The sequence below is a fragment of the Limanda limanda genome, chromosome 13, assembly GCF_963576545.1.
Source record: "Limanda limanda chromosome 13, fLimLim1.1, whole genome shotgun sequence".
In the NCBI taxonomy this organism is placed as follows: Eukaryota; Metazoa; Chordata; class Actinopteri; order Pleuronectiformes; family Pleuronectidae; genus Limanda; species Limanda limanda.
Window position 1 is genome coordinate 8,414,963 of NC_083648.1, and position 25,401 is coordinate 8,440,363.

Here is a 25,401-nt window from a genome sequence, read left to right on the forward strand (position 1 = left end):
TCAAAAGACATTTAAATATCCGCCGATATTCTTTGCATGTACACAAAGCGATGAGACTATTTGTGTCGCTGACATTTCCTTCCTGCTGTCCTCAGGTTCCCCGATAACGGAAATGAACATGATAGACTATTAAGTGGATGACATAATGAACTGTTTGTCCTCAGTTTTTCTATCTCAGGTGATATCAGGACCATTCGTCTATTTTAACATTAAGCACAGCCCCCATACCCTCTGTTGTTTCACCCACATGACTTGAAAACAGTCTGACAAAAAGGATCGATTTTCACTGCTGTCTCTCTTTTCTTTTTGTCGCCCGAAGAGATGAAGCCTACAATACATGAAGTTGGAGGAACAGATACCAGCAATACCTTCTTTATCGAGAGGGTGTATTTGAAATTAAATGAGAGCAGTGACAGCAGAAGAAAGAGTTTTACAACCTTGTTTGTTGCTTGTTTGCTTAATTTACAACACAACACTCCGCGATGTGAACTTCATCAAGACGCCGGTTATCAATATTCTCCACACTGCTGCAGCGAGATCAACTTCAAACAGCAATCAATATTTTCCCTTCAGACAGATTGCCTATCTGGAAAATCAGGACACTACGGTATATTGTGCGCTTAATGTATTATGATCTGTATTGTGCATAAATATACAATTTCGCAATCAATCAGATGAACCATGAGATGCCCTCTTTTTGTCGTACTGCAGATTTATGTTTGTTCTGTTTCTGTGCAGTGAAAACTGTGACGAGCCCCAACGTGGGCAGAGAGCTAATTATGAATGTACGAGGAACAAGTTTTCTTTGATACATGATAAATATGTGATTTTCTTTTATTTGTACATTATGCTGAAAATGTACAGTCTGTAATTTATAATTTAATTTAAATGTCTCCACACTGTATTGTACGCACATCACGTTGTTTAAACACGATAAGGTGCATTTTAAAATTCTGTTAATATTCTGTTTATGGTAATCAAAAGATGACTATTTTTTACTATTAGCATGTTAAAAATGTGTCTTATTATGCATCATTTGTATTCATTGCATCTGTCGCAGCTATGGAAGATAACAGTTTTTGAAATAAACCCGTTCCTCCCAAAAACAGTAGTGTTTTGTCTGCTGCTCAAAAGCCTTCTTTTACTCAAGGATTGCAAAACAAGTTACAGATAATAAAATAATTTGCTCTGGAAAGTAACCTCACTCAGCTGAAGGTTATACACTATAAATCAAAAATTCTCCCCATTTTTTTTATTAAAATGTGTAGAGTTAAAAGCCAATAAATAAACCAATTGGTAGAAAGTTAAGGAATTACCTGAGATTGATAAATGTGTTCACTTGCAGCTTTCCTGCAACAATGGAAGACAAATATCAATTAGATTATATTTAAAAAATGCTTTTATTACTTATTGACTGAAATGGCTTCCCAGTACAAGTCACATGCACTCACCTATACACACAAATTGTCTATATGCAACAACCGACCCTCCCTCGTGAGCCTTGGAAGTTAACACTTCCTACATGTTCTCTAACTTTAGATGATGATACAGAAGAAAAGAACAAGACGATGGCTTCAACTGAAGACCTCCACAGTCTCCCGACTACAAGTTGATGATCATGATGATGATGATGATGATGATGATGATGATGATGATGATGATGATGATGATGATGATGATTAAGAATAACTCTGGAGATTCTTTAACTTTCATCTAGCACAAGAGATACTCGTGTTACTTGTCCAGTACTATGGTTTATGATCAAGTCCCTGTCTGTTTGGTTGTCTGAATGGATTCCCTTGAAGCTTGGTGGAAGGATGCATAATGGATCAGGGGGAGACATCATTAAATTCCAGCTCAGGGGGTGGATGCAGGAATAAATCCTTTCTTTAAGATTGCAACATTTTCCTTAATTTCTCAGAGAATATTCATGGATCTTGATGAAAGAAATCAGTCATGTTAAGAGGACTACAAATCCCCCTCTAGTGGCCTATATACGGCTTCATTAGGGGACTGTCCAGCCTCTGTGGAAGTATGCACTCTACCGAGAGCCACTCTATAGTTGTTTCCATAATTTCCATGCCTAAGTGTTGTGTCTCTGATCCAGTGGCACAGCTGTACACTCTTCATTTAGCACAACATGAGAAATATCATTGCAAATTTGCTGCCTTCCTTTTCCACTGCCTGGTTTACACTGGTATATAACTTTTTGTCTTCCACAGTCAAACCATTTTCAAAACAGTAGCAAGGTAAAAACGAGCCAAATGTAAAGATTCTCCACTCAAGTTTAATTAAAGCATTGATATACATCAGTCCTATGAGCTGGGATAATATTCATCTATATTATTTGTTTAATGCAGTGTCCTTGAACACTACAGCCAATGGGAGACACAGTTAGTGGTGGCGAGGCAGCAACAGATGCTATTTCTAATTCATCACTTCATTAGCACCAGATCATAATTTGCACAGGTTAAGGAGGGTCAGTGGCAGGGTTGCAGGTATAATTGGTTCAATCATCACTGGCCAGCAACCACTGAGTACAATGATCCATCAGGCTGCTCCTCTAATATGGACAAGGTTCAGCGTGTGATGAACTGAATCAATCAGCGGCCTGTGTAGATGCTGGATGAATTATGAGAAAAATTGATTTTTATAATGCGTCAGCGATTTCGTCATTATTGAGCAAGGATGCACAACTCACTATAGGCATTGTTTCACAGGTCTAAGAGTCACAGGTAGAATATTATGAAAGAGATTTATTTATTAATTATACTTTAGGGAAAGATCACATAAAAAGAGGAATGTGAATTATTGAATAATTCCCAAAAATCCAAAGACTCGTCCATCTTCATGATCTTTTACGTGGTTTAAATTGACGCATATATTTCACTCTAATGACTCCAGCATTTGTTCTATTTATTTATTTAACACAATCCAGTGAATAAAATCTACCATCTTTTTTGCATCACCAAATATTTGTGAGGTGATTTATTACATTCCTCTCCTGCTGTTTGAGTCCACATGCAGAAGTTAATTTAATTTGTAGCAGAGGCCAAGAGACCCTATTGATTCTCTATGAGCACTATTCTATTCACGTTAGGACAATCAAATATACTGTGTACTCCTAAAGATCACAGTTTGTGTGTGCGGTTTCCTACACAGTCATATGCAATTTCATATCATCAATAATAATAAAAAATTGTCAAGGTCGAAGGATTTGAATGAACCTTCCCTCAAGGTCTTGTATTTGCAAGAGAAAAATTGTTGAACATAGAAAGCAATTTATTTGAAGATCAAGGATTTGATGGTTGTTTTGTAATAAATGCATGTAACCTCCTCCTACTTTTGTGTTTTTGTGCTTACAATTCTCATGCAGAATGTTGTTTGTACAAAAGCCAACAACGACTGTGGAGTCGATGCAGAGGACGGCAGGGGGGTTGTACAAATGAGGGACGCAGCTGCTACTTTAATTGAAACAAGAGTATAATGATGTGGTAAACAGGAATACTGGGTTTTAATCATGATGTGCTTTAGCAATAAGATGACTTTTGATTCAGGTAAACACAAAAATCCATATCAGTTAAACACAGGTGCTTAGAGATAGATTCAGACATATTACTGATTAATACTATTGGCCTGTGGTAAACACATCTGCAAAAATGTCAGATAAAATAGGCTTTATATGGTTTGTACATGAACATACTGCACAATGTTCCGTATATGACATGTATTTAGTTGCTTAAAGATGAATCTGACATGTGTTTATTGTATGCTCTGTTTTTAATAAGCTTCAAAGTTCACTCTCAACATTGAAAACATCTTTAGAGGAAACAACTGCTTCTCATGGTCCATTTGACAGGTTCCTCTCCTCGCTAAGATCATGTGATCTGTTTGTAGGGGCCAGAAAAGCGAATAAAACGGACATTTGATAGATCTACTTTAAGCCTGCAAACTCAATAGGTAACTCTATCTATTTATATATCTATCTCTCTTTTATAGACATAAAAGAAAGACACAAAATAACCACAAACAGACACAATGTGAGGTATATACCTGTGGTAGATTTGTAGAAAAAAAAAATCGAAATGTTTTGATAGACACTATAAAGAAGAAAACTTCTTGTCTTGCCAGTATTGGGCCGGATTTGGCCCACTAGCCACCAGTTACCAACAACTGGTAAAAAAATACTAATCAGGTACTTTGCTCCATTATATCAGGACACATAAAAGCCCCTAAAAGCTCTGGTGGTACACAGACTGAGACATTCGACCTCAGCACCATCTTTAAACTTGTCTTTATACATATGTCAACTTTGAAAAAAGTGTGGGCGGAGTCTCCGAGTGTCCCGGATGTTGCCGTTCCCTACGTCACGTAAACAGGAAGTTGTGATCCCCGAAGCGGTTAGTTCAACTCAATGGAGGTTTACGAAGAACTGGTTTAAACTTAAGTCAAACATGGTGTAACACGTCAGTAGTTTCGCTGTCTCGGCCCCGGACCGTGTCGTGTGGAGGCGGGTTACAGTGACGTTTGTCTGCTAAGTTTCTAAACTAAAGATTTAGCTTCGTCCTGCGGGTAAATAACAGAAGCTCACGTCGTCGTAATGGGAAACAAGGAGCTGAGTCTTATTGACAAGGAAATAACAAGGTACATAAATCTCAGAGTTTTAATGGTTCACCACTTGAACAAAGGTGGTGAAGTACTGTCGTAAAATGTACAGAAGTATTATCAATAAGTCAGTATTAGTTATACTTTAATTAATACGTGTTTAAATGCTTTGGCTGGTCAAAGGTGAGCTAGTAGGTAATATACTGCTTGTTAGTTTAATGGACAGACAGATAAAGTAATAATAATTATTGTCGTAATGCAATTCTCATCAATAGCAATATAACAGGGTCTTGATACATCGATTTGCATTATTCATATACAGTGAGAAGGTGTAATTCATCCATATCAGATTTGTAAAGCGTGTTTGTTATTCTCTGCTCATACAGAAGATTTTAAAAACCTCAACCTTCACTCAGCAGCAAAACCCAGTCTTCGAATTTAAAAGAAATAGACTTCGACTGATAAGAACGTTTTTATCTGGTCATGTCGTCCTGCCCTGTTTTGTAAGATTATCCCCGGTTTTCCGAATGAAAACTTAATCTTCAAAGTGAGAAGTAACTACAACCGTGGGATAAACACATTGAAATACAAGTAAACGTTTTCCTCTGAACTGTTGTGAAGGGAAGTTAAGCATCAGGAGAGAATTAAAATACTCTCTTTATTTATTCTTTATTCTTCATTTGTCCTATACTTTATTTATCCTTCCTTTACAACTATTACATCCTTATCCCTTATATCAGGATTAATACAAACATGCATCGGTTGTACAAAATTATGTTTACATTTGATAATGGTTTTGACAGTGATAGGCATGTTGCACAATTGTTGGGAACTTTAATAGCCCCTAAACAATTAACCAATATAAAAACACAGTGTGATTAATGTTGTTGTTAAAGTTGTTTAGTGGGTAATTGTTGGTTGTCACCCTGCAAGGTTTACTTGCAGAAAAAATGGTTGTTATAAGTGATTAAACACGTTTTATTTAATGGCGAATCTGTTCTATCACCTTCTTGCCTTTTGTCTAGCTTGCTGGATATCCCCCTGAGTCCAACTGTAACATCCCTCAATCTGCACTGTAATCACATCCCGAGGATCGAGGGCCTGACCTCAGCTTGGCATCTGCAGCACTTAGACCTTTCTTCCAATTGCATTTCTAAGATTGAGGGTTTAAGTTCCCTCACTTCCCTCAGGACATTAAATTTATCCTGTAACTTAATCACGAAGGTTGAAGGTGAGTCTTTAGTCTCAGTTTTAGCCGGACAATTAGCGTTTGAGCTTCAAGTCATTATTCTTCATTACTGGCTTTTGTTTTTACTCTTCTGTTGCTGCCACAGCTATATGACATGTAAAATCACTCAGGTGTTAATATCCTCCCCTGTACCTCAGGACTGAACGGCCTCGTGAACCTAACAAGATTAAACTTGTCCTACAATCAGATATATAACCTCACAGGTGAGTTCAATACAGACTGAACCGATTTTTCCTTTCTGCATTCAAATGAAAAAAATTACCATGTGAATGACATATCAACTCTGTTAATTCCTGCTCTTCTAATTAGGTTTGCTGTACCTTCTTGGTACGGAGTACAAGCTGAATTTCCTTGGTCTCCATAGCAACAACCTGGACCACATTGATCACCTGCTGCAGTGCCTGCTGGGATTGCAAAGTTTAAGAGAGGTGACTTTAAGCCAGGATGGCAAAGGCAACCCAGTGTGTAGATCACCAGGTAGGGCATGAACATTTTATTGTGAGATACAATTGTAAAAAGTCCTATTATCGATATATTAACTATAATATCTGCCGTTTAAAGATATACTGTGTTGGAACATGAGCTGATATACAAAATTGACAAAAACTAATGTTACATGGTTCAATATTTTCTTTATAATTGGTTTGACAGCAGTTATAGCAATTTGAAAAACCTTTTCAGTTATGCTGTGCACCCATATTCAATAGTTTCCTGTCCATGATTAATTCACTCAATTAGATGTTGAAAGCATTTCTTTAAATTAATACGGGCATACTTCTTACAGCCTTGCTGTCAGTATGTGTAGGCATGATGTTAGCTGCACTCAGTTCTCTAAAATGAGCTGCATCAATAGAGCATATGAAGAAGAGAGGTTATTCATTCGGATATATATAATTTTTTTTATGTAACATAACCCCCATAACACCTGACATTTTAATCAAGCCATAAACCACTGGTGTGACAATAAGGAACTAGATGAATACCTGCCACATAAGTCTCAATCTTATAATAGAATAATAAAAGGAAGAAGAAGTAGACAAACTCATTAATCTCAACACCATAAAAAGGGGTGTTTTTCTTTGTTCTTAAATAAAGATCTATAATTTTTTGAGAACAGACAAGAAATGTTTTGCAGTGTTAAGGACTGGATATAAAGTTATAAAGATTTCCTGCTAACAACAAACCAACCACTTAAGTGAAAACATCACCTTCTTAACTGTAATAATAATGGAGTTTATGGCTAAACCTTCTGATCAGGTTTTTCAAAATGTCTGTCATGTTGCAGGTTTCAGGGAGATCATCATGCAGTCATTGCCACAGATCTCTGTCCTGGATGGATTGGACCTACAGGGTAACCCGGTAGATCTAGGTCCAGGCAGCCTCTGTGATATCCCCGATCTCGAGGACTATGTGGACCTCGTGCTTTCCTCAGATACAAGTCACAGTGAAAATGTAATTTTAAAGACCTTGGACTTTTCTTTATTTTTCATTATCTACACCTCTCTGAAAGTGCTGACAGACCAAAATAAGTGTCATATTACTGAATGAGTATAAGGTTGAAATTAGCTGACTTGCTTGAATATACTGGGAACTAGTGGATTTATATCAGAATAGCAAAAGTTTGGGATTCTGAACATTTTAATGAAGACATACATTGATTACACCAGATGGTAATTTCCATAATTTTTCTCTTATGCAAAATTAGCTGGAGTGGAGATTAACATAGGCCTGGTATTTACTTTGATTTAAGACTGTTTCTTTAATCATGGGTAAAAAAAATAATTGTTTTTTCCATTGCAGCGTAAAGTGGAAGCCCCTCTGACCACACCACACATTGACAAGGTGCTGACCCAGTTTCATCAGCGGGTTGCATCTGAAGAAGTCACAGATCCAGCTGCACAACCGGATCGCCAGAGCTTCCACACAGTTCCCTCCACTGATGCGGCTGACCCTGTTAATGAACAGCGCATAAGGAAACTGGAACACCAGGTGTCCCAGCTCATCCAGCAGGTGCTTATTCAACACTACCCTAAGCCTGAGTTGTTTATTATGAATTATTTGTGTCTGGTATGACAGTTACTTCTTTATATTCCAGTTTATGATGCTGCTGTGGCTATCAAATATCCCCCATGTATTTATCTAAACATGTCATCTGTCAGATATTTTATTTTATCCCCTTATACACATATTTCTGCATTGTTTACCAAACAGGTGCCTGCAGGTCAAAAATCCGCTGACTCCGCTCATCCTGTGGTGCCGTTACGAAAAGCCAAGAGGGACATAGACCGCACTTCGGAGAGTGAGTGTGACAGCGGGAAGGAGAACAGGAGGCGCACCAGAATCCCCAAACATCCTAACAGCATACCAACGAGGAGGACAACCAGCAAGGAGAAGACAAACAGGAGATCAGACGGGTAATTCTCCCCCTGCACAGCTCTGCACTAAACTGTGTTTCAGCTGTCTGATCGTCATGTTCTCATTTCTTCTCCATGATTTTGTTATAATATTTAACTGCCATCCCCACAGAGCTCAAAATTCTAAAGAACTGGTTGTGTGTTTTTTTACTCTCTGTTTTAAGATTTATTAGACACAAACAAATTCAGGGAGTGTACCTCTCAGTAATGATATCACATTCATATACTCTCCAAAGATGCTGACACAGAAGTGTTTATAAATTATAATGACAAAGCCGGCATCCATAATAATCTAACACATTATGCTGCAATCCATATTTCCATTTTGTACATTACGCATAAAGTTAATATCATCAGGTATCTTGATGATGAAGGGAAATCCTCTTACTTCTTAGCTGAAGGGGGAGTGATACATTTTCCTCTCTGAGCAATGTAGTAAACTTTCCTCCTCTATGTTAGAAATTACAACTGTCACCTCATTGCCATGATTAACGACTGCGCTTCTACGATTTACAACCTCATCTTACTTCATCAGTCACTAATGACATGTGCTTAAGATTCAGTAATTTTACTTAAGTAAGCTCCCAACTGTCCTAATCAAAAGCACGGTGAATTTAAAATATTAGTTCCAAATTAAATTTGAAGTTGGTCAAACTTTTCTTACCTATAATATTGAACAAGTTGTCCGGTTTGAACTTTATTGAACCAGACGTTGGCCCGAGGGCTGTTAATAATCGATGTTGCAGCTGGTTCAATGCCTGTGATTTGTTCTGTGCGCAGCGATCAGGAGAACCAGAAACAGAAGAGCTCAAAGTCGGCTGCGGTGCCTCAGAGGAAGACCAGCGACACAGACGCAGCAGGGTCAACAAGGAGCAAACCTATGAGAGCTGCCAAGGCCTCAGGCAGTGTGAGAACCAAGTCCACTGAGGAGCAGGAAACCTACAGGGTACAGGATGGATAGGTCACCTTCAGATTGATAGGCAGCTTCTGTTTTTATAGGATGAGTGTAATATGAAAAAGGTTATGGTCCCTTACTAGAAGGGAGTAGAGTAGTAGTATCTTCTGTGTTCGTCCCAGTGTGTCTGTAAAAGCTACTATTGTTTGTATTTCTTTTTCACAATAACAAACACACAGAAGCAGGATAAGAGATACATACCACTTACAACAAATGACTGTAAAATAGACAAGAATATGAGGAAAAAATGTATTTGCATTTTCAACATTTTTTACGTCAATTTTACACTCATATCAAATTTTGTAACAAAACAACATTAAGCAGTTCAGTCATTAAAACTCAGTACATACTAGCATATTTGTATCTAGCTGTACAGCCAAGAATTATTTTACCATCAATAAATCTGACAATATGTTTCGATTAACCTTGAAGCTGGAAAGTAACATTTTTTTACCAAGGTTTTCAACTCATAGGACAAACAATTAAAAAAATTGAGATGTGATTGAAATCCACTTTTTAAGTTACCAAAGTGATGCCATTGGTTATGTGTTTTTTGTCTGCATGTGGCTCAGACCATTGTCGAGGAACGGGACCAGGAGCGAGAGAGGCGTTGGAAAGCCGAGCAGGCTGTGAGGAAGTTAACAGAGGAGCTGAAGTGCCTGCAGACAAAGGTCAGCGAGGAAAAAGACCTGCAGAGCATGGCCGTGCACACCACAGACCGGTGAGAGGAGAAAAACATTGTTGCACATGTATACACTTTGCACACAAACTTCTACACAGCATCACTAAAGTGGATTTGATGAAAAGGGATAATTGAACCTCATCTCTGTGGATTTTAGTTGTCAACTGCATAATGGATTCTCATCCATTTCTACCCTCTTGATCCTTTGTACTTGTTCTCCTGAGACCAGTGCCTGCTGCCTGTCTCATTCTCTAACAATGAGTATCTATCCCACTATTAAAATGAGCCACTTTCATTGTGCCATAGCCATTATGAAATCAAGCACACATATTGACTCCATCACACTAAAAACCTTTGAGTATGCCTGCAGGTGTGTGTGGTAATAAAGCTATCCACTATAAAAAAAAAAAAGATCATTAACCTAAGTACCCATCCAGCTTATATACTTCATATTTAAATTCCAGAAGCTATAATTGTCCATAATTGAATATTCCTATCTCTATCCCTTCTTTCTACACTGCCTAGACCCATCCTGAGAGCCAGGTGTAACTATTGTCTGCACAGTCCCCGTCTGTACAGCACCCTGCTTACATCAATCTGCATTATGCTTGTAATTAGAAGCCTGGTGACAAGCATATGTCAGCAGCTTTTCATGAATCAATCTTAGCAGTCACTTTCTAATGATACTAAACACGGTTGTTACTGTTGTTTCCCTCGCTCATCAGGGGACGGATTACAGGGAAATTACTCATCATGCCATTTAAAGGGTGCTAATGGTTATGAGGTGGTCCAGTTTTAATGGCTGTTACCTGTACTCTGTGTGTCTTCCAGGTTTTTTGTTCTTTCCACCAAACAGACTTTTGTAAAATATTTTCCATTCCTACCATATTTTCATTTCCTCTTCCTTGAGATCAGATTTACTAGATCTGACTATGCTGTAGTATCATAGTTCTTCACATTTTTGTGTTGCCTATATCAATTTCCATATTCATTAAAAAAGGGACATTCAGGGTATTAGTCCCGCATCTCTTACACCTCCTTATCATGGTTTTCCTCCCACCCAGACTGAAGGAAATGTTGCTGAAGGAGCGTTCGGGGCACTCTGAGCTGCAGACTCGTGTTGAGGAGCTGCAGGGGAGGTGTCAGTCCCTAACCCAGCAGCTGGAGAAGGCCCACGGCAGTGAAGAGCAACACAAAACTGCACTGCAGCGACTGGAGGAAAGCATCTCCCACGGAGAGACACTCAGGGCTCGCCAGCAGGCTGAAGAGGTACTGTAGCTGGTTTAGCATATCCGACAACACTTCTATCGCTTTTCTAGGCACAGGTGGTGTACATTCACTCAGATGACTCTAAAAATGCAAAACCCCTCTCATTAAGTTTCTGTGGCACCCTGGTGAACCTGTTAAATACCTGTCACTATTATATTTGATTATACTTGTGCAGTATTTCAGTCTGATTCAGGCTGATTTAGAATTCAGCAGAGAGAGTCACTCAGTGCGACATGCTGGTAAAATAGAACTCATGCTGACTTTTCACAGATGAAGCAGCACCAGGAGCTGGTAAACAAGGCAGTAGCTCTGAAGAGAGAGCTGGACATTCACAGAGTCTCTGTACGGAAGCACAAATACAAACTGCAGCAGCTGCATGAGCTGCTCGCAACCAGGGAACAAGAGCACAGGTACATCTGTTTTGAGGATGTTAGACTCACTACTGAAGGAAGATTTCTGTCCATCCATTTATTATATAAACTTTTTGTCCATCCATGTATTATATAAACTCTTTATGGAAACACTTTCCCATGGTAAAAACCAATTAAAATTTGAATTCCATTTTATAACCTACAAATTACAATGTGAAGACTTCCTGTTAGTGGTAAATACCCCTGTTGTGTCTCAGGTGAATGTATCTGGCATGTATTCTACAGAAAACAGCTGGAGTTGCGGCTGCAGCCTGGCGGGGCAGACTTCCGTGAATCGGTGGCAAAAGAAGCAGCATTGATGGAACAGAGACTTGCTCACAGGGAGGCTGAGCTGCAGGAGAGACTGACGGATGGCAGGAAACAGTACGCTGCTCTGGAGGACGAGTTCCGCATGGCACTAACCATCGAGGCTGGTCGCTTCTCTGAGGTCAGCTAAAAGGGAGAACAGCCATACAGATGGCCTGTAGTTTTACATTCTATTCTCTGCTCAGTCTCGCTGATAACAGATTGCTACATCCAAATAAAAGTGAAGTGTTGAACTGGAACTGACCCCAATCTCAATAAACACAATAGATTTGTTTGAGGCCCATGGTGAGAGCTGAGATTGAATTAGGATCATTTGACTCTGGACAAGTAGTCCGTGATTGCCACAGGATGATAGTGATACAAAGACAGCCGTACAAAGGCGTTGGGTTTAAATCAATCTGTACTTCACGTTATGGTTACCAATTTCAATTTCAGCCTCTCTACAAAATCTAATCTTATTCTCGGTTACAACTGCTTGCACAGGTTTCCAGTTCAAGTTCAAACTTTTCACCTTTGAGAAAATTCAGAACGAGAAACAGATTGCCTGCCAAACCTTCACTCGTGAAAACCTTTAAAAGATTGCTTTCTGTAAATCTGTAACGTTGAAGCCTTTTCCGTGAGACCTCAGCGGTGACATTGATCGATAAAATTGTCAAGTCAGGTAGTGCATGCAGCAAAGAGGCTTCACTCTGTTTAACTTGTAGATGTCTCATTAACATTCAGCAACACTCTGCTTCTGTAGGTGAAGGAGGCGTGTGATCAGATGGCTGCAGAGCTGATGGAGCTCAAGGCGACCCTCGCCCAGTCCCAGCAGAGGGAGAAGAAGTCCGCCTCTTTGGTGCAGGAGCTCACAGCCATGGTCAAAGAGCAGAAGAGCCGCATCTCTGAGCTCATCAAAGCCAAGAGAGATACCGTCACTGATCTGAAGGTACAACACCACAGGGAGTTTTTTTTATTCTCCTGCACTCCAGCTAAATTGAAATCAAATCACCTGGTCCAGGTTTGAGAGAGTGGAGATGACCAGTCCTGAGCATTAGTCACTGACATGAATACTAAATGATCCAGCTTCCTTCCCATCTGTCAGCCGTGATAGGGGGCCTCCGATCATTAATATTGTCTCTCCGTCCGTCCCTCTGCCAGAGTCGTCTGCATTCCTTGGAAGCAGAGGTGGAGCAGGATCGGCGTCTCGGCCTGCAGCTCGAGCTGCTCAAGAAAGACAAAGCACGGCTTATCTCTCAGCTCACAGCTCAGGAGTCAGTGATAGATGGCCTCAGGGCAGAGAGGCGGATCTGGGGCGAGGAGCTCGCTCTGCAAGGTTTGAGACGTCCAGGAGGACAATTGTCCACTCTGAAGTGGCTGTACTATGTTTAACTTGTTCATATGGACTGTAAGAGTTGATGTTACTCCATGATGTATCGGCCTGTGAATTATTGTAAAGTATGGAGGTATTTTTTGGGCTAAATACTGTAGGTACTGAATTGTATTTATCCTGTTTCAAGTAAAGCCTGCTATCTAGTGGATATTTGTGGGACATACACTCATGTCTTTGTACTTCATATTACAGATTTAAAAAAAAAATTGAATAGTAAAATTACGTAAAGAATAATGATTAAGGAATAAAGTTTATTGTACAGTTTGTGTTATCATTAAAGACATGATCTAATTTACATTTTCATGTGCATGTCTTTGATAGGATCGTCTTTAGCTCAGGATCGTGGGCGCCTGGAGGCGAGGATCGAAGTGCTGAGCATTGAGCTCAACACGCAGAAGAAACAGAACGAAGGAGACAATGACGCCCTCAAAATCAAGACCAAAATCATTGATGACCAGACAGAGACCATCCGCAAACTCAAAGAGGTAGTACTCCCTGTCACTTCTTAAAGCCTTCAAACGTGTATGCATTTTACTGTCAGCATTGTATAGGAGTTGATGTATGTTTCATATGTGATTTGAATATATATTTGTTGATCTCTTCTCGTCTTTCTTATTCTCCCCAAATCCCCTGCTGTTTAGGCTTTGCAGGAGCGTGACGATCAGATCCGTAGGCTGCGTGAGGAGGCAGTCCAGACCCAGAAGAGGCTCCAGCAGCAGCAGGAGGAGGAGGCAGCTCGGCAGGCTGAGCTGAGAGAGCGTCTGGAACATCTCAGCCTGCGTAAGGAGGAGCTGAAACAGCAGCTGGGGGACAAAGAGGCAGAGCTCAAGGAGGTTGAAAGAGTTTACAGGCAAGGACCCCATCACAAACATACTATGCCAAGCACAGAGGAGCTCTCATGAGGCTTATGTGTAGAGGATTATATGATACAAGAATAAAAAGTTAAAGGTGCATTCTACTAATTTTTTTTTAAGGTTTTTGAAAACACCACATTAAAAGTGAAATTAAATGTTGACATATTTTAAGATTGCTGCTGCTGATGATGATCTAACATTAATTTTGCAACCACTTTTTCAAACATCAATACATTTTCTTCTTTGTTCTCTCTCTTTTTTTATTAGAGATTCCAGTGAGAAGTGGCAGGAGAAGGCAGACCTGCTCACTCGGTTGGAGAGCCAGGTTAAGCGCATGAAGGACAACTTTGATTCCAAGGAAAGCTTGCTGCTTGAGGAAAGAGATCAAGCAACAGAAGCACACAGGTGCACTTACCAGAGGAAAATCTATCATAAGCGTTTTTTCCTTCGGCTATTCAGAGTCTTCAAATCATGATTGAGGGGTATTGATCCCCTTGCCCTTGAGACAAAAACATATAATTTTTTTGTTTTATATTTTAAATTGTTGCCATCTTCCTTGCAGAACCGCTGTGGAGAAGTTGCACTGTGTGGACGATGCATTCCGACAACAACTGGAGTCTGTCCAGGCTGCTCATCAAGCTGAGCTCGTACGACAGGCTAGTGAAAAGCAGCAACAAATAGAACAAGCCAATCAAAAGGTAAAATAAACACAGTTTTTACAGCAATGCCCGGTTTTCCTCTAAGCTGGTAGACAGAACTGCTGCTTTGTACCAGATCGATAATTTATAAAAACATGAACAAAAGCCATCACTCTATGATGAATAAGGTCTGTCTGCAGTAAATATTGTACCACCCTAATTAAAATAGTCGTAATATATGATGGGTGAAGCAATTTAACATTTAATATAATTGCATAATGTTAACATAAACCTCCCTGGACATTCTCATTAAGTGGTACTTGACTTTCTTGATTGAGAAAACAAATATAGTAAAATGGAATACATTAATAGAGCAAACCCTGTAACGGAAACTATGTGAGTTCAGTCTGTCCTCTTCCTCTAATCAAGACCATGTCTTCCTCAGGTCTTTGAAGTGGAGCAGGAGATGCGTCAGCTTCTGGAGGAGACGGAGACGGAAAGGAAAATCATGGAGGAGAAAATGAAACGTCTCACTAGTGTGCTGAAAGACTTTTAACCCATGAAATATTGTGTGTCAGCTACAGAAATGTATATATGAAAATGCTAAATTTGTATTAAATGTACAAATCTATTTTGGTGCTAAGTTATTTTGTTTGAATATATCATGATTTATGTAATAAATTTGCCCTTGAGCATATTTCTGTTACAAAGAGTTGGCTTTTGTGTTAATTAATCAAAACGTATGAAATAAATCTATAAAGAGTCTTCATTTTGCAACAGTCAAATGAGAATAGACGAAAACAGGCAAAGTAAGAGTTATTGAAACAATTTACAATGCAGGAGGTATTTTACTATAATCTTGTGATTATTATCTTATATCAGTTGAACAATGAAATATATACATGTCGATTTTTATGTTGTAATATTTAAATATACTGGTTTAATGCTTGGTGTGCTGCCCTTGAACAGTTTTATAAAATACATATAAATCACTAAGGTAAACTTTGACTGGATGAGTGTTTGCTCATCACACATGTTGAATAAACAAAGTTAAGCATTTGAAAATGATCTCAGAATTGAATTCAGTAATGATGGAATACTAAATTGAGAATATAAACATTTCCTATATAATATCTGAAATAATTTATATATTTTTAAAAGTGGCCATAATTTTGACTGTAATATTAACATTTGATTGTGATACCTTTGGACTTGTACATGTGAAAAGTCAATATTCAGGTCAGATTTTGTTTGTATTTACCACAAGGGTTGAATATTTTTTATTTGATTAATTTTACCCATTTGTATTTCATAAAATACTATTTCACTTTTTATTTATTTTTTATTATATCAATCAGTATTTTTGGGTGCACACGTACAGATTCAGATTAGGGAGCGATCGATCTGTGCTGGCAATGAGGGGTGTGAAAACAAAAAATGGGAAGGGCGGGGTCACACCCGGGACGAGGCGGTGCTTCACTGACGGGGTGCGCTTGGCGGAGCTGGACGGAGGTTACCGTGGCAACAGTAACCTCAACGTAACGTCCGTCGATTTAAAAAAGCTGCAGGTGCCTGCGTCGTCCCGCAGAAGGAGAAGAAGAAGGAGAAGAAGAAGGAGAAGAAGAAGAAGACGAAGAAGAAGACGAAGAAGAAGACATGTTCGTCGCTCGAGTTGCGGATTAATAAACAAGTTTGACTTCACAGAAGAAGAAGGTGAAGAAGACGAAAGTGAAGAAGAAGAAGAAGAAGAAGATGGAGTTCGAGGCGCCGGGCACGGTTCGCTCCACACCGAGTCGACACGAAAAAAGTTTGGGGCTCCTCACGATGAAGTTTGTGGGTCTGCTGCAGGAAGCGAAGGATGGCGTCCTGGACCTGAAAGTGGTCAGTGACCGGGAGGGACACACACACACACACACACACAAACACACACACACACACGCTGCGGGTTCAGGGCCTTTGTTTTCAGGAGGAATTCATTGTGTTGATCCCGAGGCACCACCCGCCGGGAACAAAGGGTCAAACAAAACCAGTCAGGTGCTGGGATTTGTTTTAACAGGTGGAGGAGCGAGCCGCCATTAGCCAGGCCGCCTCCTCCTGCTGTTCCTCCTCCTGCTGTTCCTCCTCCTGCTCCTCCTCCTGCTCCTGCTGCTCCTCTGGGGGTTCACTAACACTCAGTGGTAGAAAGTCACTCAGTACTAATACTAACCCTGTCAATATCTCCATTAGCACATAGTTCTTTACAGTGACAGCTTCGTAGTAGTTCTGGTGGCGAGACTTTCATCTCACTGCAGTGAACGTATCTATCTATCTATCTATATATATATCTATCTATCTATCTATCTATCTATCTATCTATCTATCTATCTATCTATCTATCTGTCTATCTGTCTATCTATCTATCAATCTGTCTATCTATCTATCAATCTGTCTATCTATCAATCTGTCTGTCTGTATATCTATCTATCTATCTGTATGTCTGTCTGTCTGTCTGTATATCTATCTATCTATCTATCTATCTATCTATCTATCTATCTATCTATCTATCTATCTATCTATCTATCTATCTATCTATCTATCTATCTATCTATTTATCTGTATGTATATCTATCTGTCTATCTGTATATCTATCTATCTGTCTATCTGTATGTTTATCTGTCTGTCTGTATATCTATCTATCTATCTATCTGTCTGTATATCTATCTATCTGTATGTTTATCTATCTATCTGTCTGTCTGTATATCTATCTATCTATCTATCTATCTATCTATCTATCTATCTATCTATCTATCTATCTATCTATCTATCTATCTATCTATCTATCTATCTATCTATCTATCTATCTGTCTGTATATCTATCTATCTATCTATCTATCTATCTATCTATCTATCTATCTATCTATCTATCTATCTATCTATCTATCTATCTATCTATCTATCTGTATGTTTATCTATCTGTCTTTCTGTCTAAAGTACAGTTTAAATGTACTTGAATGTTAGTATTTTAAATTTCTTTGCTGCTTTGCACATGAGAGGAAACCCCCCATTCATCTTCTATCTATCTTTCACATCCACGCTCTACGTTTAGAAACACAATAAACTCTTAAAATAAAGTTTCATATCAAAGAGTGAATCAGTGGATCCCATAAAATGTTGTGGCAGGTAAAGAGTAAACTGTGAAGATCAGTCCCCAAATCGGCCACACTGGGAACCAGTAGAGCGAAACAAGTCTCTATTAACACATCCTGTCTGTTAGAGCTGCAGTAACCAGTCAAATTAAACGTCAAATGATAAGGGGTGAAAAAACACAATTTTCTTTTACCAACTTCTCCATTTATTTAGCTTTTCTCCTTTTATGTGAGTATCTGTGATGTTAAGACTGCTGCTCAGACAAAAACAACTCATCTGAAGTTTTCACTTTGGATATGTCAAAAATGTTCAACGCTTTTAAACAATCAGTCGCACCCCAAGCTGCAGTGAGAGGTGCCAACGAGCAGGAGTGCTTCCTTGAAAGTTTCCTCTGGCTCAAATCCTAAGGTTTGAAAACCATTTACCTTTCAGCTCTCAGTATTTTGACAGGTGGATTTGTCTCTGTCAGGCCTACCTGAGGTTTCCTCTACAAATGTACTCTTTCCTTCTCAGTGATTAGTAGTTTTCCCTCTCTTCTTGCGCGCCAAAGCTGGCTAACGTTTAACCAGCAGGCTCCTCACAACATTTCCCTCCTCCTTCATCCTCTGCTATTGTGTACATGTCCTCTTCAGCCAAGGCTTTGATTTGCTGCCTTTGCAGCTTAATTTGCCAAATCGTTCATTTGTTGGCTCCACTGAAGTCTCCTTTTTTTTTTTTTTTTTCATTTCATTTGGTGTTTGCTTAACAAATGTCGTGTTTTAATGCTAATGCCTGTTTAAAGTGTTTGATGAACCCTGTCAACAATAATTACCATCCAGCTTCCACAGAGTAAGACCTTTTATGTTTGAATTAACAGGCTGCAGACAGTTTGGCAGTGAAGCAGAAGAGGAGGATATACGACATCACAAATGTCCTGGAAGGTGTGGGGCTGATAGAGAAGAAAAACAAGAACATTATCCAGTGGAGGTTTGAAATGTGTTTTTCTATATGGTACAATCAGTGTCTTGTAACTGCTGAATGTGAACTTTTTAAAGCTAAAGTTAAATGTTACTGTCCAATCGAATTCAGACATTTTATCAGCCGCATTGCTTACGATGCCTCTAGACCTGCTACAACTGCTGATTTAAAACACTGGTCGCTGACTGCTGTTGATGTCTCATCTTCCTCGAGTCCAGGGGTGAGAACACAGGGAGCCAAACTCAAGAGATGCTGGAGCAGGTGAAGGTTTTGAAGGCACAGATCTCTGAGCTCGAGGCCCAAGAGAAGGAGCTGGACCAGCAGAAGGCCTGGCTGGAGGAAAACATCAAACACCTGAACCACGTTCCCATCACCAGCACATATCCTTTACTTCACATTTCAGTTTTTGTTAAAGTCAGTGTTTCCTTCATTTGTTCCATTCTGTAGTTTTGAGTTATTATTTCATGTTTAGGGGAAATCAAATCACCCAAATTCTCACATTGTAACCTAAACAAAAAGCAACCTCCAGTTTTACTCATCCCATCAAGTGTTTAAAATGTCAGTGACACTTTGTCCTAAGTGATATTTGAGTGAAATGTCACTTGGTCTACTCTGTAGTTTCAGTAGTTTGTAATTCAACTCCTCTTTGAGTCCCATTTATTGGTTTCATAGAGAAATAGAATCCCCTTGTAATCCCTTCAGCATTGTTTGAGTATTGAGCAGAGTAAACGCCATGAAGGAAGGATTAGCGATATAATTGCTGTTGTCAGTGTCTTGTGAAATCGCAGTCAGGTTAATCCTAACGTCCCAAATGTGCAGTCTGGTTTTTCCAGTTTATTGCCCACTTTCTCCTCCCATAAGTAATCCTGCTCCTGTTTCCTTAACACCTCTCCACTTACAAATTTGTGACACATGAAGACGTCTGCAGGGCCTTCAGCGGCGACACTCTTCTTGCCGTTGTGGCTCCTGCTGGGACGCAGCTGGAAGTTCCATTGCCCGAAATGGTTGGTCACTTTTCAAAAGTTCTCAATCCTCACCAACACTCACCAGCATATTTTTTAACCATAGGTATTCCTGCTTTTCACCCTTGCCCGTTAGTTTGTTGGTTAGTTTTTACTACAACACTATGAACTGTGGGTAATTCCCTTTGGCAAAGTCTGCAGAAAGTGTGCAAAAGTGCCCTCATGCCCTTGACGTTTTCAGAGTGGAACAGTCCTGACCCCTAATGGACTTATTTGGAACGTGCCTCAAAGTCTGTGAGTCCAATGGGTTGGACAATGGGACTGGGCATAAAATGCTGAGGGAACCTGCAGAATCATGTGAAAACAGTCACATGACCCACTGTGTATAACAGTAGAGATTAAAGCTGCTCTAACGATCGTGACTATCACCATGTTGCCGCTCCACAGGGACAGAGCGGTCAGAAGAGGTACCAGGTGAATCTACGCAGCCACTCGGCTCCCATCCACGTCATGTTGATCAACAAAGATTCAGACTCCACGATACCCGTGGTGTTCTCAGTGCCGCCGGCCGACGACATCTGTTCGATGCCGACCCCGCCCAGCACCCCCGCCAGCCTTCAGAGGTTCTCCCTCTCCACATCCATGTACTCCAGCTCCAACACCACTTCCTCCTTCTGCAGCCAGGACTCCCTCTGCTCAGACCACCAGATGGCGCTGCCAGAACATGAAGTGCTGTCGATGTCGTCCACCCCACCTGAAGCGCAGATGGGTAAGAACAGAGATTTTGATACATGAGCACCACAGACAGCTTTTAATAACATTTAAAGACTTCACTCAGACTGTGGTGAACATAATCTGAAACAACTTGATATTTGTGCATAACGTTTAAACAAAATAATAAAAAAACAAGCCACAGCTTCAGCAGCTTGGATTTCACCTGTCCAGTTTGCACAGTAAATCTAACATCAGTACAAACAGACTTTGAATTCTGTGGGCATTGAATAAATAGTGTCCCATACAGAGAGATACTGTGAAAGACAATTTCACTTTTCATGTTACAATTCCTCTGTCGTGACTTGCCTGAGATAACATCCTCAACTGCAGGAGAGAGGAGATGTTAAATGGAGTCCCTGTCGCTGCAATTCATTGAGTCAATATCGCTAAGGTTCCGAGTCACATCACACTAGGTGTTGGATGTCCACAGTGCTGCTGGCTGAGTGCACTGGGTGTTACGGTTAAATGAGATCAGAAATGGTGGAGAGAAATCCACACTGGTGTAGACTTGCACCAAATACCACTGGTAATATCGCTGATGAGAGGAAGTCTACTAGACATTCACACAAATGCCACATTATTAGTTAAACCAATGTCAAACTTCAGCTTCACATAAATACCACTTTATAATGTTGAGCTTTTGTGGAATACACTTTGACAGTTAGTTACAATGATCATAGGGGCTGTGGTTTGTGATGTTTTTTAATTTCAAACGCAATTACAATCAGAGACAGTTTATCGAAACTGTGTTGTTCTTAGTAACCCTCCCATGTCCAATAACTGAAACTAAATCCTTGTTGAGCTGCCTGCTGACGAACACGAGGAAAGGACAGCATTACGAAATGAATAATGAGAACTTGATTTAATTGCATTACTCACTGTCAACTGTCAGAACGCCCTGACATGTTGAAACATGAAACTTAAAACAAAAAAAAGTTCCTGCTTGTATCTATGAAACTCTGTCAGTCATGATGGCTTGACTGTTTAAGTCATGTTTAAAATGTCTAAAGTAAATGTTCATAGTGCAGTTAAATGACCCCCAAAAACAATGATCCATAAATCAAAGTTAAAACCTGTTTTCGTGAAATGGTTGTACAAAGTATATATGGTTTGAAAAATCTGGGGTAAAAATCTCTTATCTATCAGGAGACAGCATGCAGTGTGGGTATCAAAGCAGGGATTGTGACGATGCCAGAACAGAAAACAATGTTTGAACAGAATATCCTGAGCATTTAAATTCATAATTTTCCTAAAATCTACACCGACTGACTCCAGAACAAGAGAAGTGTTGTAGATGCTGTGGAAAAGCTAACATACTGAACCCCAAATTGCCTCTCATAGGAAAACATAGTGCTGCCCATAGATGCACTTTATAAATATGTGTGACTGGCAAAAAACTGTACTGTAAAGCACTTTGAGTGGCCCTCATGACTAACTCATTCTGATCCAGGATTTCGAGGAAATGGATGAGTCAGTACTGCTCTAATCCTGTGTGATCAACATCCCCTTTATATGTGAACTTAGACTGTCCTTTCAGAAACGCAGGAGGGATTCTCAATACTATTCAATAACGCAATTTGATAAAACAACAAACCAGACATAAATTGTGTGATCAGTAAGTGACTTGGCAAAGAAATAGCCAAATAATAGATTTTTTTGTTTTAACTTTTTGACAGACTTGTGAAAATAACCGTAACAAGTGTTACAGAGTTTTGTGTCGGACTATTTCCACTGGCGTCTGAATGCTAAGCTAACCAACAGATATGAGAGCAGTTTTGCCAAGAGCAGACTCTTGGCAAATTAGCTTATCTCCTTTTAATCTTGTAATTTCTCCTGTCAGGGACTTCAGAGCTTCACTATTAGTGTTTCGGTCCTCGTCTAATGGTTCTAGGTCCAGATAGTTGAACCCTGTAATGTTGCAGGATTCCACTGATAAGAAAGACGTTACTGTATAGCTGAGTATTCTCTTGGCCTGCTCCCTGCAGAGTGTCAGCCTGTGGCAGTGCTGGAGCAGAAGCAGATGGACCTGGCGGGCTCGGAGTTCCAGTCTGTGCTGGATGTGAACAGCCTGCTGGTGCTCAGCGCTGCTGGAGACAACATGAAGGACGACAGAGACAGTAAGAGGATGTGAACCAGAAACTGACTTTATTCTGTAATCGAATCCGGCAGTGAGGCTCAGGCATTTTGAACGGATCTAATCTTGCTTTAATTCAGCATTTTCATTCTAAGCTTCAGGACGAGACAGAATAATATATTCATACTTTGGTAGAGAACCTCCTGTGAAACACAAAAACATGCAAATTTTTTATTTTCTTGTAGCTGCTGTTGATCTGATTGATGAGCTCATGTCTGCTGATGGTAAGAATCTAAATTATTATTATAATAATAATACGTGTACTTATTATTGAAGTTTAGAAACCTGGTGAACAAACCAGTTTAACCGCTGTGAGACTCTGTCTGATTAGAATCAAAATCGGTTTTCATAACTTTCCCACACTCGGCAGAGACGTTCATGGGAGCTGCAGTCGACCTGTTTATCGCTGCAGCGCAAAGTTTAAATTTAAACCACGAAAAGTCAGCAAATCTAATATTTTCAGGGGAGGTTAACATGTTTGTTTAATATGCTACCTGTCAATCACACTGTATACACGACCCCAATGCATACTGTGCTGAATCATTCATTTGACTCTATATCTGTCTCATTTAAGTTTCTCTCCTCACGCAGGAATGGACTACAGCTTCAATCTGGACGACAGCGAGGGCGTGTGTGACCTGTTCGACATGCAGATCCTAAATTACTGACAGCTGATATTGGACTCTCCTGTGAGCTTATACGATCTGTAAAGTCACTTCAAACACACCTTCCCCCATTTTTGTTATAGTTGCATAGCTGATACTTTAACATCATTGTTATGTTTAAAAAGAAAAAATATGCATACTGCACAAATAAGAGTTCACAGCTGAGTACCAGAATATTTCAATTTACAACACTGCCTCCAGTGTACATAAACAAAGTGCCTTAATGAAAAGAACTTAATATATATTTACTGAGCCAAGATTCACTATGTCGCCAGCACGTCTTTAAAGTTTTACCATGTGGTTAAGTTACAACATTCCACAGGGAAATTTTAGTGCCTTACTGGAAGAAATCCAGGACAGACCCTGTAGCATCCTACTGATTCTTTTCCATGTGAAGTTTGTATTTTTCCACATCCACTGAAAAGAGAATTGAAGCCAACACATTTATTTCCTGCAGTTTATCAACATTTGTGACTGTGACAGTGTTAATTGCCAGAGGATATTTACAAAACATGTATTCAGTATTGGCTTTTTTCTAATGTTGGATACAGGGTTGATGATCTAGTTCAAGGAAACCAAACCGTGTTAACAGATTTATAGTTATGTCATATTGTATTTAAGGACTGAATGTTTTGGTTACTTTTTGTAACCTTGTTCTTGTGAAAAATGCCAGAAAGTTTTCTTTTCTATTGTGTCACTGCCATTCTAGGCCTCTGAGTTTTTTTGTTTTCAAATAATCTTTAGATTATTTTACATTATGTATATTTTCTTTTTTTACTTAATTTAAGAAAATACAATTCTTTGTTCTAATTTGAAACTGAAGTTGGTTGACTGCCTTAATTGTAATTTAGAAAGTTAATTATCCATGTTTATTATCGGACACAATAAATATTACAAGCCTTAGGTGGCTTTTTGAATATTTATATATATTTTTTAAATACAAGAAGCCATGTTTTTTGTTGCGATTTTGTCGTTTCTTTGCACATTTTCAATAAATGTATTTAATCTCAACGTAAGAACTTTTCTTTTCTCACAAGTTATTATCATCGTCTGATTTAGAAAGGAGGAAATGAGTCATTTCAACATGGTTTCTGTTTTGTTATTTTAGACCCTTGAAACACAAAGTGGAGCAGATGGTAAACTTCAGTGAAATGCTTTCCACATGAAATGACGCACATGCAAGAGCATGACTTTTAGAATCACTTAATCTTTACCAGCTGGGACACAGACATAACAAACAGCAAAACAGTGCATTTAATAATTTGATTATAAAACACACTCATTAAACTATGTAGCTGGTATTTATGTTGAACTTACAGTTAGAGATTTTAAACAAGTGGAACTTTAAACTGGTTTGGAAAAGAACAACATCATTAGTGTTAAAGGAAAACATCTGTAATGACCTAACAAGATTTGCATCAATGACAATACAATATTTTAGTGGTTTAATCATCGCCTCACAAATGTGTTGTTTTTCACTCTCTTGTGGAGTTTGGCTGTCTGCTCAAGGGGAAATGTGAGGTGTACACGTGTTTCAAATATTCAGAAAGGAAGCTTCAGGAATCCAGGAAGCAACTAAATTGGGACTTAACCACATGAGAGGGAGTGAAATCCCACTGGGTTTCCATTTATTCTCATTTCCTGGAAGTCATGGTCTAAGCTAAGAGATCAGGGGCCATAGTTTGAAGAAAAGTGGAACTAAACAGTCTGGTGTCTATGGCATGGAATCAAAAGTCCTGTCCTGACACCCTCACTTCCAGTCTTGAATACTTAGGTAGTGTATGCGCTCACAAGTACACAGGCCACACACACTGAATTTAATGTGAATACTGATATCCAGAGTATTTTATAATAATTCTGGACAAAAAACAGGATCATAACAAAAAAAACAAAATTAGCATGTGAAGTATCCAGCCAGGAATATTTCTGATTCTCTAGTCTAGACTAAAAAGATAATTAAAAACAGTCCAAACAAACATTAAAGACAAATGTGTTTTTCATTCATTAA

At 39.3% G+C, this 25,401-nt stretch overlaps 2 protein-coding genes across 2 annotated transcripts; both read left to right on the forward strand.

The window, feature by feature from the left end:
* The first annotated feature begins 4,445 nt into the window (after positions 1–4,445).
* Positions 4,446–15,454, forward strand: lrrcc1 (leucine rich repeat and coiled-coil centrosomal protein 1). Its single transcript, XM_061084710.1, has 19 exons — positions 4,446–4,644; positions 5,631–5,836; positions 5,992–6,057; positions 6,164–6,331; positions 7,140–7,306; positions 7,655–7,864; positions 8,066–8,268; positions 9,049–9,214; positions 9,796–9,944; positions 10,970–11,174; positions 11,445–11,584; positions 11,831–12,032; positions 12,654–12,839; positions 13,052–13,226; positions 13,605–13,768; positions 13,925–14,133; positions 14,405–14,542; positions 14,700–14,835; positions 15,221–15,454. The coding sequence occupies exons 1-19, from the start codon at positions 4,601–4,603 to the stop codon at positions 15,329–15,331; spliced, it is 3,045 nt and encodes a 1,014-aa protein (XP_060940693.1). The 5' UTR covers positions 4,446–4,600; the 3' UTR covers positions 15,332–15,454.
* Positions 15,455–16,527: 1,073 nt separating this feature from the next.
* e2f5 (E2F transcription factor 5) lies at positions 16,528–23,396 on the forward strand. Its single transcript, XM_061084983.1, has 8 exons — positions 16,528–16,656; positions 18,758–18,867; positions 19,077–19,238; positions 19,754–19,862; positions 20,268–20,589; positions 22,580–22,711; positions 22,914–22,952; positions 23,320–23,396. The coding sequence occupies exons 1-8, from the start codon at positions 16,528–16,530 to the stop codon at positions 23,394–23,396; spliced, it is 1,080 nt and encodes a 359-aa protein (XP_060940966.1).
* Positions 23,397–25,401: the final 2,005 nt, after the last annotated feature.